The 18,477-nt window shown below is 40.9% G+C and overlaps 1 protein-coding gene across 1 annotated transcript; it reads right to left on the bottom strand.

Annotated features, from left to right (window-relative positions):
- Positions 1–1,252: 1,252 nt before the first annotated feature.
- On the bottom strand, positions 1,253–18,054 carry LOC114047140 (actin-related protein 2/3 complex subunit 5-like protein). The gene is made up of 4 exons (XM_027867897.1): positions 17,775–18,054; positions 9,557–9,629; positions 7,544–7,720; positions 1,253–2,145 (listed from the first exon to the last, which is right to left on the bottom strand). The coding sequence occupies exons 1-4, from the start codon at positions 17,936–17,938 to the stop codon at positions 2,083–2,085; spliced, it is 477 nt and encodes a 158-aa protein (XP_027723698.1). The 5' UTR covers positions 17,939–18,054; the 3' UTR covers positions 1,253–2,082.
- Positions 18,055–18,477: the final 423 nt, after the last annotated feature.

The raw sequence follows: 18,477 nt of genomic DNA, 5'->3' as shown, positions 1-18,477 counted from the left end.
GTTACCTCATCTGTATTTAAAAATAAAAAGTGGAGGGGTAGGGCTGGCCTTATTAGGTCTCTTAAGTTGCTCCAACTTCTCTATGCATCTGACTTCTTAGAAAGGAAAGGCAACAATATCATGTATTGTTCATACATGATAACCGAAGGGTTCATGGTTTTTAAGCACAGCTCGTTTTTATTATTATTTTTTTTTTTTTGGCAATCAGGGTTAAGTGACTTGCCCGGGGTCACACAGCTAGTAAGTGTCATGTATCAGAGACTGGATTTGAACTCATGTCCTTCTGACTTCAAGGCCAGAACTCTATCCACTGTACCACCTAGCTACCCCCATTTTTATTACTCTTGACAGAATTATATTAAATGCTCTAAGAACTTTGAGTCAAGAAGCTTAACTTCATTGTAATTTACAAAGTCTTCCATGTAGTAGGAGCCACTACTACACATGCTAAAAAGTTATATATGCAAGCCTATGCTAAAGGAAAATAAGTATTTTCAACAGGCCATGTTGGCACAGGCAGGGATAGTGCAAAGAGTATGAGAGAAGACCTGAATTCAAGTCAAAGTTGTCACTTTCTCTCACTGTTCCTTGATTTGTCTATCTGCAAAATGAGGATATCTATACTTCATTCAGGTTGACAATGAATGAGAATGTAGTTTTATAGAATACTGTGCAAAGATAAAAGGTAATAAAAATTACAAAAAGTATTTTATCCTTATTTGTTCATTAAAGAAAATTTAGTTCACAATAGAGCAGAACCAAGTTTACTTTTATTTAATATGAATAATACCTCTCTCTGGATTTGAGAAAGTGAAATTATACAGCTTACTTTCACCTAATACTTTGATTTTCCTTATTACCACCCTCATGAAGTCAGTCTTAAGCAGTAGTGTCTCCATTTTACTGATGAAGCTAGCTTGTTCAAAGTCACACAACTAGTAAGTGGTGCAACCAAGACTCAAATCCCCTAATCCCACTAACCCCACCAGTTTTGTGCTAGATTTGATTCCTGTTTTCTTACTGGCCTCCACCCATTTTTCATGAGTGTGTTTTTGTTGTTGTTGTTGTTTTAAGCAAAGGGAAAACTTGTCTTGTAGTAAAACTGTATCCTCTGTGTTTGGGAAATTCCATGATATTCTACACTGTGATGACCTCCTATTCACAAACCTGACCAACACCAGCATTTTTTGCCCTTTTAAAACACCCCTCTGAGAAAGCCATACAAAAACACTTTTAAAATATGGACAAAGTATTAAATGCGGTTGGTACTTTATTAACTTAAGATCCAAGATGTACAGACAAGTTAAACTTGAAGTTGTATGAAACAATAAATATTTAAACACCAAATATCATTTTGCCTTCCTGTGATCCATCAGCTAGGTAGTGATGCAGAGCTAATGGCCTGACTATATGTAGACTAGACCCACAAGCTGCATCCATCTACATGGCTTAAGAGCCAAGATATGCAGCTTTCCTGTATCTTGGTCAGTCTCCCTGAACCACTGAGAACCCCTGCCATTTAGCATCACTCTTCTGTTTTACTAGATGAAACACACCAAAATTAATATACTAATGAGTAAAGAGCTTTATTGATCCAGCAGGCACTTTACAATAAAAATCAGCCCCAGAGTCTGCCTCCCTCCTCTAGGAAGACTATTTCTGTACAAACCCTCAGATTCTTTGAAAATAACACCAAACAAGCACTCCCTTTCCAAGCAGCAAAAATTCTAACACCTGCCAAAGGCATCCCAACATTCTACATCAGCAGTGCCCAGGAGCACCCACCAGCAGAATGAATCCTCCTTTCTCCAATATCCAATTTCATTGGTGGCAATTCTGTTACTCCCAGGCAAAGGAGAATGTCAGATCATGTGCAGGATTCAGAAAAGGCAGCAGCAGAGCATTGGGTTTCCCCCCCTCCACCTCAAAAATAAAAAGCATTTTCAACAAATGAATGGTCTGAAATAGATTCATTGTAGTTTTGGGGAAGATGGGCCAGTGTCATCTCCATTATTCTTTCTTCCTTGTCCTGGGTCCCCCAAACTCTTCTGGTCTTCTCAGTGCAAGTTAAAAGTCTTTTTTTTAAACAGTTTTTCTTGCTGTGAGAACTCTTATTATGGAACCTAGACCACCTACTGCTAATGCCTATTGGGAGTGAGAAAAGGAGACCAATAGTACAGGTTAGATCATTTAGTCACAAACACCGCCACCCTACCCAATGAGTTAACATTAACACATTTCTATAGCACTTGAAGGTTTACAAAGTACTTTCTTCACAATACAGTCTCATGAGGCAAGGAGTGCAAATCTTAATCCTACTTTTTAGAGGACCACAGGTTCAAATAGCCACTATCAGTGCTGAGACTCAACCCCTGTTTTCCTGAGTATATTTATAATATTCTTTCCACTATATCCATCTGCACACGTTCTAATCTTTATTTATTAAGCACCAACTGACCAAAAATGAAGAAGGCCGCCTCACAAAGTGTGTTCCCCATTGTTTAAGGTTTTTAAACAACAATTTGAATGACCACTTGTCAGAGATGTTAACAAAGGAACATCCTACTCATGTCAATGTTCATTTAGATGATGCTTGTCCTAGCCGTTAACAAGAAGGGATTTATGTGACAAAAATGGCTTCTGAGCTCCTTTCCAACTCTCCTAGTCTATGTGCACAAAATTTTTTTGGGGGGGGAGGGGTGGACGGACTACACTTCCTGACAAGGAACTGCTTCTGCCAATGTAGCTCAGGACCTCAGTTAGTCTTAAGAGTTGTGCAAAATACTTAAGCTCGGTAAAAATTAATCCCTATGCCCTGTGCTGGCACTGGCAGATGCTACTACATTTAGTCAGAAGATAGTCCTTGCGCCCCCGTGGAGCTTTTGTCTAGTAGGGAATTATAATTAGAAAGACACAAATGAAGTGATGGGAATATAAAGTCCATAAGGTGAAGTGGCAATAGGCATGGGGTCCCTTCCTAGAAAGTGGCTTTTGGGTTAAGTTTTTTAAAAAGATCGATATTTTTAAATTTTTCTTGCCTTCCTTCCCCCAAAATATGACTAATGTGTACTGTCTTGTATGGCTTCACATATATAACGGGAATCATATTTCTTGCCTTCTCCATGGGTGGGGAAGGGGATAGAGGAAGAATTTGGAACTGAAAATAAAATAAAAAGAATATGGGGTAGGATCTACTCTGGGGCAGCGGTGAGAGGGGAGACTTCACATGTATGGAGAATAGCCTGAAAGCACAGAAGATAGGAGATCTCAGACATATTCAGGAGTAGTCCAGGTTAGAAGGTATGGACATAAGTCTGGAAAGGTAGATTGGTGTCAGAATGCTAGGCTTAGGAGTTTGGACTGTGATGGACAAAAGGGAGCCACTGAAGGTTTTTGAGTAAGAGAGCGATATAATTGGAGAACTACATCTTGAAAGACTGATTGCAGAGGGTAAAGAACGCTGGGAAAATCTGCTTCAGAGGCTACTGTAAACATCCAGAAGAGTAGTAATAATTCATTTACTGACATTCTCCAGGGGTTTTTCTTCAGGGCACCATAGCGACCAGAATCCTCACCAGTACTTGGGGTGGGGAAGCTACTTACCTATTGCAACTTCCTATTATTATACAGACAATACTAAGCAGAAATGCTTCCATTAATCAGCCAGACCAGATGAGGTGGGCAGAGACCCTATGTGGGCAGCGACATGAAAACATTTCTATGCTTCTATCGTACAGGCATTATGTTAGGTAAGATAAATTTGCCTTGGCTCTTTAGAGGGGGAAAATCATTTTTTTTCCCACTTTGCAAACTCCATTTTTATTTGGATTAAGAAGCTTCAGATGAACAAAATGATGGTACATACATATTATTATAAGACTAGTTACCACTTTAAACCCTGTTCATACAGAGGTAAGGATAAACCAACCATGACTTAACCAGGTCTGAAAAGGTTAAAGCTGAAAAGTCACCAACACCAATTTTGAGATTTTGCACAGGTAGTTTTTTGTTTTCCTTTTGAAGGGGAAAGGGTTTGTGTGTGACAAATGCAATTAATGGCTTTCAACCAGTTGACTGAAAATACATACACTATTTTAATCTATATTCTTACTTTGCATATACACCCAATTTTCTCCCATAACATACTTGCACTTTAAAAATATTACAATGCTGTTTAGGCCCACATATTTGGAGAAAATCATTCTTCAGGCACACTCTACACAGTACTGCCTCAACCAACACCATCATAACCAAATTCCACTAAGACTTGGTGGGCCAAAGCACCAGAAAGAACTGATAACTCATTAAAGCTATCTTTTTGAGGCCAACAAGGTATGTGAAAACCACTGAGCATCACACTTATAGTGCCAATCACAGTATTGTTTGTATAAAATCAACTGCCCCTGTATGGCTGCTTCACCTAATAGGAATGCTTTCCTGGAAACAAGATGTTAAGACAAGGAGTACTTGTATCCCACATTTGTTTGTTTGTTTTTTGCTTTTTAGGTAAGGCAGTTGGGGTTAAGTGACTTGCCCAGGGTCACACAGCTAGTAAGTGTCAAGTTTCTGAGGTTAGATTTGAATTCAAGTCCTCCTGACTCCAAGGCCAGAGCTCTATCCACTACATCACCTAGCTGTCCCCCCACATTTGTTAAATAACAGAAAAAGACTACTGCCTGTTCCAAAGAGTACAACAGGAGAAAAACTGGACACTAGAGAGGGAATTTTTAAAGTAAACTACTTGCAAAAATTTCTTTTACCTCTTTCTTCAACCCTGTCACCATCATTCCACTGGAACCAATGATTTCCTAAACACCAAATCTGGTGGCCTCTTTTAATTCCACAACATCACTGACCTTATGGCTTTTGACACCTTTCACATTGGGTACTTTTCTCCTATCTTGCTTCAGAGTCTGTCTCTATGTCTCACTCTCCGTCTGTGTCTGTCTCTCCATGTTACCACCAGTAAGGCGAGTGGTTCCCAAGCATCTGGCATTGGCCCTCTTCTCTAGCTACTCTGACCATATCTATGCGCATTCCCAAATCCGCACCCCCAATCCTGATGTCCCAAGTTCCATACAAACACCTCTAACCACCTCTAAGATATCTCCATTTAGATCTGCTACACAGCACTCCAAATGAAATCTGTCCCACACTGATCTGATTATCTTTATCCCTAACCCTCCACCTTGTTTTCCATGCACATAATCTTGGATTTCTCAGGTTTTCCATCAGCTTTCAACTACCACCAGATCCTAATGATTCCAACTCCAAAAATCCTGCTATTTCTCCCCTTCAGTCCATTCCCACCATCCCCATCTAATTCAGGTCCTCGTTACCACTTACCTATACTACTGCAATAGCATCTTTACAAGTCTTTTCCCCCTCCATTTTATCTCCAATCCATCTTCCATATGGTTACAAGAATAATCTTAAGCATAATCTAGTCATGTCACTCCTCTGCTCAAAACTTTTACCAAATAAAATGCAATCCCCTCTGTGCTGCATAATCTGGGGTTCCCCTACATTTCCAGCCTTCTGTTATTTCTCCCTTCTATGCAGTCTACACTCCAGCCAAACTGGACTCTGTTCCCCAAACATGCCCTGTGATTTCCTGACACACTTGTCCTGTGCCTACAGAGAATGTCTTCCCCTTGTCCTTCACTTGTTAAACTCCTACCCATTTTTCAAAAATAAAACCTATGATCCTAAATGCTGTCACCTCTATCAAGCATTCCTTGAACTGCTCCACATGGGCAGAATTATATCTTATCTAAACTTGGTATTTTCTGTAACCTCTATAAGTGTCCTGCACACAGCAAATACCTTCACAAATTGTACAACCCTTGCGAATGTATGCATTCTCTCTGGAGCACCCCCAAGGGATCATTAGGCCTCTACTTGAACATCTTCAGTCAGAATGAACTCACTGTCCACCAAGTGAAGACTTGTAGAATATCAAAGCTAAAAGGGAGTTCAAAGATCATTTAATCCAACAGCTTCATTTTACCAATGAAGGAATTATAGCCCAGAAAGTTGCAGTGACTTGCCTCCAATCACTCTAGGTCACCTGATTCCATGCCCATTGATCATTCCAGTCCACTATGCCAACCATTCTATTTCTGATGCCTTAGATTATCCAGAAGTTCCTCTTTACATTAAGCTGAAATCTGCCTTCCCAGAAGTGTCCCTCCCATCCCAGACAGACATCCTATTTCTGTCCTCTGGAGTCACACAGAAATCTTAGAGGATCATAGTATTAGAACTGCTGCTTCTTAAAGTCTTTCCAACAATGAGAGCACTTGCATTTTTCTTTCAAAGCTAATTATTCTTTCATAGCAAAAGCTATCTCACACACTGAGTAATGCCAGACAAGCAACGAATTAGATGCAAGGTTAATTTAGAAAACAGACTGACCTATGTAACTACTTCAAATGACAAATTGTAACACTGAGCTTAAGAGGAATAGCCCACTTTGCAAAGTCTTTATTAATATTCAATCACTGTTATTCTTGAAATTATCTTCAAAACTGTCGCATTGGCCAACTCTTTAGATAAGCCAAAGAATATTTGCTATATATGTACTCAACTCTGAACAATTCAGTCTGTAAGGGAGCAAGAAATGCAACTCCCCAAAAGTTTTGCCACTACACGTACTGAAATACCACCCCTGACTTTGCCCAATACATCAGAAGGATTGTGTTTACCTAAAAAACAGCCTGACAGAGTTAGTGCACAAGCCTCTGTGGGCAAAGCCTGCCAGTTGCTCCTCGCTGGGATGTGCTGTTCCTAGCCCTATATGCCAAAGAGTACATGCTGTTTCCTAAGGTGATTAGCCTTTCTAAGCTTTGAGACACCTGACCTGCCTCTCTAAGGGATGCTGTATGAATCATACAATAGGAAAGCACCTTGTAAACCATCAAGTACTATAGAAAAATGACTTTCAATAAATCATTTATTAATACATACCAGCAGTATCTACTATATCGTAACATTATTATTGAATGTGACTAAACTCCTTAATGGGAGACCCCGCCTCAAAAAGATATTCCTAGGAATTTTTCACCAAGCATTTTAAGGAACAGAATACACTCCCTATCTTTACGGAGAGCTCTGCCACTATGTATTCGACCTTCAGCAATCTCTCTTCTCTTTGACCCTCAGTTTTCTCATCTATAAAATGGGAGTAATATCACCACCACTAAAGTTGTTTCTGATTCCTAATTGCAGCCTGGAGGCTTCCATTCTTAAAGACTGTGTACTAGTTCTGGCAGATCTTATAAATCTGAAAAACTTCAAGGAACATAACTAATGTTAAGAACAAGGTGTCTACCTTGCTAAATGAGAGAGGCTCATCACTAGAAGGCTGGCCACAATAACTCATAAAAACCATCTACCAAGGCTTGGAGAGGTGGTCTGCCTCAGTGAGGCACTTATTAAGTACTAAAGTGATTACAAAACACTTTAACACAGAGAGGAAACAGGGGCCATACACATGGCACTTGCTTTGTGAACAGACCCCTGCGAAGGAAGAAACACATACCTTCTCATGCCACTGAAGTAACACAGCGCTGCTATTCTCTGTGGGCTTTTCAAATCCTTTATAAATGTACTTCATTAACAAGTCAATGCCATTTCTGTCTAATGATTGTACAGCCTGCTCTATCTCACTGCTTTTAAAGTTCGTGAGCACTTTCAGTACCACTCCTTGGGCCCGTTCCTGTAAAGACAGAAGAGAGAGTGGTGAGATCCAAGGGGCCATTCTAGGGCAGGTGGTAAAGGAGACAAGGTATCCACACACAGAGCAGGAAAGTGGGCGGGGGCTCCTTTCTTCTCAATGTGTCTGGAATGGCTCCATTTTTTCTCATAGGGTCAGAAGATAATCCAGAGAACTAGTGTCTGTCCACTGAACAGATAACAGAGCAATCACTTTTACTTTCCCAACATGTTCTCTGATTATGAGAAGCAATGCAGGGAATCAGTACCAGATTTGTAATGTAAATCCCTGACTTGAAGTCTAAGGTCTGACAGCTGCTAACTATCTGACCTCAGTAAATCATTTTGCCTTAGTTTCCTAGTCTGTAAAATGAAGATAAACCTTATACTACCTTCCCCACAGAGCTATTGTGAGAATCAAATTAAGTAATAAACACAAAGTGCTTTGTAAACAAAGCATTATTGCAATGGGAGCTATCACTTATCTATTTAAAGCCAAACATTTATCATTATACAGTCCAGATACAGCTTCAGATTATCTAATTAACAATACTAAGGCAGAGAAGCAATGCCGTACATTTCTACCTCACTGGAAGTCAAAAGAAAGGCATATGGTCCTTTTTTGGCTTTCCTGTATTGCTATGGTTTTACATGTGGCCCTGTGGCTACATTAATGAGAACAATGTGAAATTCCAATCTATTCTTATCTTTTGGAAGATCACATTTTATAAAGTTGACCTTTAAAACATCATTTTCTCTCAAAAAGTTTTTTTTAAATAATCAGTACGTAAAAGTATTTTTTAAAGCTCTTAAAGATATTACCTAGCCATGAGATTTTAACTGCCATACTGCATGTCATGTGCAAAATCATCTGGGTGGCATTTTCATGTACTAGAAATAACACTGAACTCAGAGCCAGAAAACCTGACTAGGCATCTAGTCTGATCATTAACCAGGTGTATGGCATCTGGCATGTCACTTTCCATCATCAGGGGCCTTAGCTTTCTCCTTGATTAAATGAGAGCAGCTAATCTCTTAAGATCTCTTCTAGTCCTAATTTATTCTTCCTTCACCCTTCTACTAATTTTCCTAGATAGCTACCTTTTTCAGACCCCTTCCCTCCTTCTAACACCCTAACCTCTTCAAGGCCCTTCCAGGACCAACATCCTACCTTATCAGGGCCCTACCATGGCCAACATCCTACTTTCCTTGGCTCCTTCTAGGACTAGCCAAAATCCTAAGGCCTGAGACCCCTCCCAGTGTCAACATTTTACATCCTAAGGTCCTTTCTAGCACCAACATTTTACACCCTAAGGTCCTTCCTGGAACCAGTATTCTATGTCCTAAGGTCCCTATCTTGGTTTGTAAGCTTTTTTTTTGTATCTTGGACTCCTTTGGCTGTCTGGTAAAGCCTATGGCTTCTTCAGAATATTTTTCTTAAATGAATAAAATACATAGATTAACAAAGGAAATCAAATATAATGAAATAGTTACAAAAATGTTTTTTAAAAAGTTGACAGGCCCTAGATTAAGATCGTTGTTGTATATCCTCAGGTCCCTTCCAACATCAACAAAGTCTTTTCTAGCACTAACAGTCTATGCTCTACAATTTTCTTGTTCCGTGCTGCTCCGTAAGATTTTTTTTAATTTCACAATTGGCCAAAAGTAATAATGCAGAAGCTCTATTTTCAAATAAACTTTTAGCTCTCTGAGCAAACCCACATAACTCTTTGTTGAGGCTATGTATGATATGGGGCTGGGGGGGGGGCACGCAGTTTTCAAGATTCAGTCTGTGAAAATATGTACCCAATACCCCACTTCCAAAAGCTATCCTGTTTACCTTCACTGCTTGATTCTTCGCATTGACAGGGGAGTTTCGTAAAGCTGCATGAAACGCTCTGAGCATATCACCTGTGCATCATTGCCAGTCAAGGATCACTCTGATGGGACAGAATTTTTAAGCCTGCTACACTATACACATTCATTAAGTTCTTAGGATCAAAAAGCTAAATAGGATTTTCCTCTCATTCTCTCCCCCCATTCCCTCCACAGCAATATGTGCAAAAGGGCGAGCAAAGAAGGCAGTCTACCCACTGAATATTTTTTTTAATAACCAGTCCTATGCCCTGATGGGTAGTGGTAAAGGTCCAAGTGATGGCATTAAAAGTCTGTGATAAATTGCTCCCCCTTCAGGCTAGCCAGACTGCCCTATCTGCTGTTATTCATACCTTAAGGACCTTCTAAGTCTCTCACCTCCAATTCACAGACTACCTAGATTCTTTCAAAGTGTGGCTCAAGCCCAAACTCCTACATGAGGCTATTCTGAGGTCTCTCAGCTGCTAGTACCTCTCCCACCTGAAGTTATTTACTCTGTGCATATATTTACCTAGATTTACATTTGCATATGTTGGTTCACCAATAGACTAAACATCCGGTAGAGACTGTCGCATTTTTGTCTTGGTAATTCCCGGCATCCAGCACAGTGACTGGCAACACAGTAGGTGCTTAATAAATGTTTTTTGTTTGATTTGATCCTGTAGGACCAAATTTATTAACTTCTATAAGCCTGTTTTCTCACGTGTGAAACATCTCAAAACAACACTTGCTGGCCCTCCCTCCCAAGTGCTGTTGTGAGGAAAGTGATTTGTACATCTTAAGTGCTATAAAAATGAGAATTTATTATTCAGAGAAGTTTCACCTTTAGTCTCACTGCCTAAATTTGCATCAAAGCTAATTTAATCTCAAGCCATTTCCAAAGTAAGCATAAATGCCTTACTTGTATCCAAAGAGGATTTTATGATCATTAAACTCTCAAAGAAATGATGATTAAACTATAAACTTTCACTGGCTTCTTCCAAGTCTAGCCTGAACCAGTGAAATCCCAAAGCACTGATTAATATCTCAAAATTAATCTAGTGAACAGTTCATAGCAGAACTATCAGAACCTTCCTCTTCCCAACCTCATTTATAGTATTTCATTCACATACATTATTCTGTATTCAGAACAAAGTACATTAGAGAAAATCTAGGTTACATCCCCAAAGGTGACACTTATTTTTAGCTACATTACATCTGCTAGTCTTAATTTCCTCTTTTAAAACATGGTGTGGCCTTTTAAAAAAAATTCAAATATAGACCAAATACATACATAACCTCTGCTCAGCCAAGTCCCTCCATAGCTCAAACCAATGAAACTTCAAAATTAATGAATTCTCTGAACTAAGTACATAGAGCAGTCTTCCTAAATCTAATGAAGCAGAATGTGAATTCTTATACAGTTCTCTGCCTAACTGAAGACAATCAAATACACCCTCAAACATTTATTTGTCTGCCACTATGCCCTATAGGTAGATCACCAGACACACCAAGTAAGAGGCAGGATGATATAGTGAATAAATCACTGGACACGGAGTCAGAAAAAGAACTAGCGCAAAGTCTGATTCTGTCACTTTCAGATAAGAAACAACTGATGGCCCTGAGGATATCTAAGCTGAGTAAGAGAAAACTTAGGAGTGACATAATAGTTATTTAGAAGTACTTAAAGAATGATCAAATGAAATCAGAGATGGATTAGACTTGTTCTGCAAGTAGGAAAGATGGGTGGAACTTTCAGAGGCAGGTTTTAGCATATGAAAAAACTTCCTCAAAATTAAAGCTGCCCAGATATTGGGATGGCCTGCTTCAACAAGTAGGTTTCTTATCATGGGAGATTTTCAAGTAAGGGTCATATATCACAGAGGTATTAAATGGACTGTTATGACGTGGTCCCCTCCCAACTGAGATTCTGAGATGTCTTGTCAACTTAGTCAAGTCACTTTTCTCCGAGTCTCTTTCCTCATCTATAAAATGAGGAAGTTGGACTTGAGTACTTTCGCAGTTCTAATATGCTATGAGTGTATGAAAATCATTTGTCTAATTTTTCTTCCACAATACTTCTACCCCCCCAATATATCCACTCCCAGTGTTATCTCCTCTATCAAAACGGTAAAAGTATTTGATATCAGTAACTTCCACTTGTTTGAATTATACTTTATTGTGAACTAGTTTTAGTTAGGGTATATCCTAAAGGCATTTGAATAAGTCTTGTTATAGGTCAAGATATTTCCCAACCCCATAAAACTGTTCTCATGCCATATGAAGTCTCGACCCACAGTTTAAGAAGTGCTGGGGGGCAGCCAGGTGGCGCAGTGGATAGAGCAACGGCCCTGAAGTCAGGAGGACCTGAGTTCAAATTCGGCCTCAGACCAAACACTTGACACTTACTAGCTGTGTGACCCTGGGCAAGTCACTTAACCCCAATTGTCTTTAAAAAAAAAAAAGTGTTGAAGGGGTCTCAAGTGGAAAAAGTTTAAGAAGCCCTGAACTAGATGATCTAGGTGGCACTGCAGCACACCAGGAAAAACATCAATAGTCAGAAAACCTGGGTTTTAGTCCAGTTACCACTTAACTACTTTTGTTACTTTGGGCAAATTATGTGCCATTTCAAGGACTTAGTTTCTTTGTCTGTAAAATGTGGGAGATGGACTAGAGCATTACTAAAATCCCTTCTAGGGACTTGTACAAAATGATATAGAGCACACATGGCAGGGTCAAAAGAATACTTACTATAGCATACTATGCAACGAATACAATAATGAATGGCTAAGTAACCTCAGGTCAAATACAATGTTATGCATTAATACTGTACTGTTAAATTTAAAGGATACATCCATCTTTTCTATTAACAACTGGTAAACTAACTTTTTCAGGAAATGTGCTTTGTAAGAGACTTCGCTGTGGAGTATATGACTTGTCAAAAACATCTGACATTTATAAGGCTTTTGAGCCTTACAAAACCCTGTGAGGTAGATACTAGTTATTATTCCATTTTACAGACAATAAAACAGGCTCAGAGAAGTTAAGTGACTTGCCCATGATTGCTCAGCTAGTGTCAGGAATGTTGTTTGAACTCAGGTTTTCCTGACTCCAAATCCAACATTTTTCCCCACTATGTCAGGCTAACACAACAAAGCAAATGTATTCACAACCTTTTTTTTTTTTAAATACAAGTCATTTTTAAACCTAATAGCCTATACTGTTCTGACATTCTATTTATTCTCTTTCTGTTTTAAAGTTCCTTTATGTTTTAATCATCATGGCACTCAATCAGGTATTTGCAATTTCAGCCCTTTATCTCTAGTATGGCAGCAGCTGATAGTCTACAATGATCAAATAGAGATCAAATGACATACTGTAGTGCAATATAAATGTTATGTATTGTTATTTTAAGAAAGGGAAAAGACTGGGAATCAGAAGACATTTGAGTCCCATCTCTGCCATTTATTAGTCCTGTGACCTTGGGCAATCACTTCACTTTTCCAAAAGTCAATCTGTAAGTCAGTTTCCTTTTCTGCAAATGGGTATAAACAGTCCCTGACCTAAACCCTTTCAGAGGTGATGTGAGCGTAAAATGAAATATGTTAAAACACTGTTACCACTGTAAGTAGGGAATACACCCTATACTACTTGTGTAATCTTAGGCAAGCCTCCTAAGCGCTCTAAGTCTCAGTTTCCTCATTTATAAAATGGGGGGGGGGGGTGGCGGCAGTTGGACTAGATCAGTTCCCCTCTGGCTCTAAATATTCTGTTGCTATGAATGGCACAGTGGAAAGTGTGTTAGGCTAGAATGCCACTTCAAGGGGCAGCTGGGTGGTGCAGTGGATAGAGCACTGATCCTGGAGACAGGAGGACCTGAGTTCAAATGTGACTTTAGACACTTGGCACTTACTAGCTGTGTGACCCTGGGGAAGTCACTTACCCACAACTGTTTAGCCCCCCCCCAAAAAAGTAGAATGCTACTTTATCCCCTTACTACTGTAAATGAGAGGATTGGTCCAGATGGATTCTTATGATCTTAGGATCTGTAATACAATGAAATCTGGCAAGATTCCTGAAACTACTGTTTTACTATACTGGCCCTGAAGTTCAAGCCTGTAATCCAGACCTTTTGGGGCGATTTGAGGAGAGGGAGGGGTACACTGTCAGAGGTCTCTGGTCCCTCCCCAATGTAGAATGGGCTAGGTGCTGCCGGAAGCCTATTCCTTGGTACCCAAGCTCATCCCTTTCTCATCTTTTTTTGATTTGCATCTGTACACCTTTGATTTCACCAGTAACTAATGAGGAATCAGCAAAGTTTCTACAATTTATAGTCCTAAAAAAGTTGCCTGACACACTAAGTGGTTAAATGACTTGCCCTGGGACATAAAATCACTATGGATCAGAAGCAGGACTTGAATCCAGGTCATCCTGACTCAGGTTAGCTCGCCATCCACTACACTAAGCAAGTTCCCTCTACCCCAGGCAAGAGGTCCACAACAGGTCCCTTTTCTCCCCACCTTCTCTAACCAAAACACCTTCCTAACCCCTTGAATTATTTTGTTTCAGTATTTAATGGCATACTATTTTACTCTTCTTGTTCCTGAGTTCACTCCAGAATGTATTTATATTTTCCCTACTAGGTATACCTCTGCTGATATAGTTTCTGTCAATGAACTGTTCTAGCAGTGTTAATACAGGGATAACTGTACCTATATTATGTGTTTGCATAGGTTCAAAATATTTGAGTAATTTTATATTCATTCTTTAGGTCTCATATCTAGTCCGTATTGAGGGTTACAAAGTCTAACAACCAAACAAGCAATCATTTGACTATTAGTTTTCTCTCACTGTAGGTCTTCAAGCCAAGGCTGAATGACTACTTGTCAAGGATGGCATAGAAGGGATTCTTATTACTATGAGAACTGGATTAGATGGCCTCTATGGTCCCAACTCTGACATCATGTATTCTACACAATAACTACTCCAATGGGATAAAAAAAAAAAACCACTTCTTTTTTTCAGGGGAAAATTAATAACCTTCATCTCTGCCTCCATTTTGCTGATAGATATGATAGAGCTCTGGATGGTACAAAGATTGGAATCCAGTCTTTTAAGATCCCATTTCTAAAAATGTTTCTATTCAGACAAAAAAAAGGTTAAAATTTAAAATATTCAGTAGAATCAATGTTACTACAACCAGAAGTAGCACCATTTAATAAAAACTGTGTTGAACTTAAAGACTGCTTTAAGCCTCCGCTCCTCCACTCATTAACAGCCCCTTAACATAAAACAAATCACTTCTCTCTGGGCTTGGCTTCACTGTAAAATGAGGACATAAGACTAGATCAGCAGTTCTCAAGGTGTGATCTGAGGACCCCTGGGAATCCTCAAGATGGTCCACAAGGTCAAAATTATTTTCATAACAATACTGAGATATTATTTGCCTGTTAAATTTCTTTTCTTTTTTTTCCGACCACTTATCTGTGGAAGGCTTGATTTTCTTCCTTTACTTCAACCAAAACAATATATAACAGACTGACTGCAGAAGCAGAAATTGGCTGTTTTCTATTAAGCCACATATTAAAGAAATTTACAAAAAATATGTAAAATAATGCCACTGTTATTGTTTTTTTTTCCTTTTGGAAAAGTTTTTTTTTCCATAAAAAATATCTTAACATGTAATGAGTTAATAAACAATATTTTTTAATTATCAGTTTTAATTTCGAATGTGGTAAATATTAATAGCAGGACAACTAGGTGGCACAGCGGATAGAGTGCCAGGCTTTGAGTCAGGAAGACTCATTTTCCTGAGTTCAAATCTGGCCTCAGACACTTACTAGCTGTGTGACCCTGGGCAAGTTACTTAACCCTATTTGCCTCAGTTACCTCATCTGTAAAATGAGCTGGAGAAGAAAATGGCAAACCACTCCAGTGTTTGGAGTCACGAAGGATCAGACATGACTGAAAATGACTGAACAACAAAAATATTTATAACTAAACCCCACAGAAACAAAAGCTCTTTGAGATCCTCAATAATTTATAAGAGTATAAAGAGTGCCTGAGACCAAAAGGTTAGAGAACCCTTAGATCAGATGTCAAAAGTCTCTTCAAAATCCTGTGATTTCCTATGATGTATGGTTTCATTTGAAAAATGCAGGCTATATTTCAATCACTATAGTATTAGCCACATTATACAGAAAGTTACTTTTCCAAGGTCACAAAGATAGTAAGGAGCAGAAATAGAATTCAAACCCAGGGCTTTTGACTTCAAGTACAGAGTTCTTTCTACTACAGTATATCTCAAAAAATTTTAAAAGGAAAAGAATGCAATTAAAATTAGAAATAGCAAGGCATAGTAGACAGGGAACAGACCTTGAAGCCAAGACCTCTTTATAAAGTCTTAGTGACCCTGGGCAAGTCACTGGACCTCTCAGTCCTCTAGGCAACTTTCTAAGACACTAAGTTGCAAAGAAGATGTAGCCAAAGAAAAAAGTGAGTTTCCTGAGAATTCCTTACAGCAGTGAAATCACAGGTCCTGTCTCTATGCATAAAAGTAATACCAGTTGCAAGCCATTTTCATGTTTGTTTTTTTAATTTTTAGCAAGTCAGATTTAAGCAGGGAAGAGTATGATCACACCAAAAAAAAGAAAAAGTATAGTCAGACCAAAGTGGTAATATTTGCACTACAGGATTGTTGTAAACCTTGGACATAAAAAAGGGAGCCACCACAGGCTGTTAAATTTCCTCCACTTGAGACTGCTCTCTAAAAGTAGTCCTTATTTTCTGAGATGGAGTCAACCAATTAAAGATCCTTGGGTAAATAAAGGCTGCAAATTACAAGTGTCAAACTTCTTTATTGGAAGTTGTACCAGAGAGACATAGCAGACTATAACTATCACTAAAATGAAGAATATTCTTTCTAGAGTCATGAAGAGCTGGGCACAACTTGATAACCAACCTGCTTATAAAGATTTCGTTTCTATAGTCAGAAATAAGACCATTTCTAGAGTTTGAGAGCCTATTTTTGGCCTTTATGAGAAGCTGTCTCATTTTTTTAAAACTGCTTCCAACCTCAATGGGAAACAATATGGAGAAAAGATATGCTAAACACGGAGCACTAAAAGTAAAAGATGGCTGTTGAAATAGCAAAAATATACTAACAGAACAAGATGAGGCTATTTTTAGAAGCTGAACATTCTAGGCAGGAGATAAAAAGTACTTCTGGGGAAATGAAGACTAAAGTCCCAATTTAAGGCAGTGGAAACCAGCACTAAGATTTCCTTTCTATTCGCAGGCAGGGGTAAAATCTCAAATCCACGGGGCCTTCTATTCTAAAACTGCTTCCCTCACTTCCCCTCCCCCACCACACACCTATTTTTAACAAGGCTGGATCCCTGTCACAGCATGAGGGTATGAAGCATGGTTAATGAATGCAGATCTGTATCCGGGACTGCTCTGACCCCATCTATTACTCAGCACTGGATCACCTTGGGCACTCCCCAGACAGAGGCTGAAGAGAAGGGCCCCATTTCCTGCCCCATTTCCCCCCACATCTCCGATCCGCAGGGTGGGGTACTATACAATTAAAGACACCCACTTCTTCCATTTCTAAACAGGTAAAACCAACCACTCCACATTTTTCCAAACTTGGCCCATCCCTCCAGCCCTCACACCTGTATTCAGTCCCTGGCCGGTGGGATGGGGAAACCAGGACTCAGAGAAGCCAGAGTCCCAGGGCTTCGGGGGCAACTTCCTGGAGGCTCCCAATCTCTTTACACAAAGCCGGGGTGGGGGGTGTGAATCACCAGACGGAGAAAAAAGATGCTGACCATCTGAGAAAGTTGGGGCGGGGGCGTCGCTCTGCAAACCTTTCTTGGCTTTAGGGGTTCTACAATATATGGGATAGAGCGAACAAGGGAAGCGGGGACTCTCAGAACCGCAGGACCTGCGGGGTGCACCGGGGCGGGGGAAGGTCTCCGGAGCGGGGGAAGGTCTCCGGAGCGGGGAGCGCTTGGAGGCTCTGGGGGTGACCTGGGTCGCGGGGGTGGTCCGCGGGGGGTGGCTCGTAGAGACATTCAGAGACGGTCCCTCTTCCCTTCCGCCTCCCCCCGCCCCTGTACCCCCTCTCCTCGGGGTCTCTCCCTGCCCGCGCCCCCTCCTCCTCTCCCTCCCCCGAGCCCGCGCGGGTGGCGGAAGGATATTGCCGCAGCAGACTGTCCACCTCCCCGGGGTCCGGGTCCGAGTCCGGGCCCGGCTCCGCCGCCGCGGCCGCCGCCGCCTCCTCCTGCTCATCGACGAACTTGTTCTCGTCGAACTCGTCGATGTCCACCTTTCGGAAGCGCGAGGACAGCGTGTTCCGGGCCATGGCGGCGGCCGCCTCCGCCTCCCGCGCAACGCCGGGAGAGAGAAGAGAGTGAGCGAGGAGACCCCGCAGGGAGACGGCACTCAGAGCCCGGCAACGGCCCCGGCAACGGTCCGGGAGACGAGTCCGCCGCGCCGCGCGCCGCGACGCACGCCCGCTTCCGGCGAGTGCCGGAACCGGATGTTGGTCCGCTGGGGGGCGGGGCTTGAAGGGGCGGGGCTGGACGTGGGAGGCAAGGAGGCTGCTTTACACTGTGGAGGCAGGCCAAGGTTGTTTCTCCCGGCGGTGGCGGTGGCGGGGTGGGGGGAGAGGCGTGGTGGTAAATAATCACTCTAAACCGAGGTTCCTACTGCGTGTGCTTCAGGATTTGAGGAGCGCTTTCCCCATCTCTAACAGCCCAGGGAAGTAAGAAGGGGTGAGGACTAATAGTTCTCTTCTGTAGGTAATTAATCTGAAGGGAAGCTGGAGCATCCCGACCTAAGTCTGGGAATTTGTGATTTTGCCCAGCTGGCAGAGGGAGTTAACACTCATTGGTTGTTGTA

Source organism: Vombatus ursinus, unplaced genomic scaffold (assembly GCF_900497805.2).
Source record: "Vombatus ursinus unplaced genomic scaffold, bare-nosed wombat genome assembly UNPS02014786.1, whole genome shotgun sequence".
Classification (NCBI taxonomy): domain Eukaryota; kingdom Metazoa; phylum Chordata; class Mammalia; order Diprotodontia; family Vombatidae; genus Vombatus; species Vombatus ursinus.
The sequence above is the reverse complement of the archived record's forward strand: the minus strand, read 5'-3'. Positions and strand labels throughout refer to the sequence as shown.

Excerpts from the sequence above, each read along its gene's own strand:
- LOC114047140 (XM_027867897.1), bottom strand. The coding sequence starts at position 17,938 with ATGGCCCGGAACACGCTGTCCTCGCGCTTCCGAAAGGTGGACATCGAC. Across the intron at positions 7,721-9,556 it reads CGAAGAATCAAGCAGTGAAG|GAACGGGCCCAAGGAGTGGT; the intron begins GTAAACAGGATA and ends CTGTCTTTACAG. Across the intron at positions 2,146-7,543 it reads TACTTCAGTGGCATGAGAAG|GCATTAGCAGTAGGTGGTCT; the intron begins GTATGTGTTTCT and ends CACTCCCAATAG.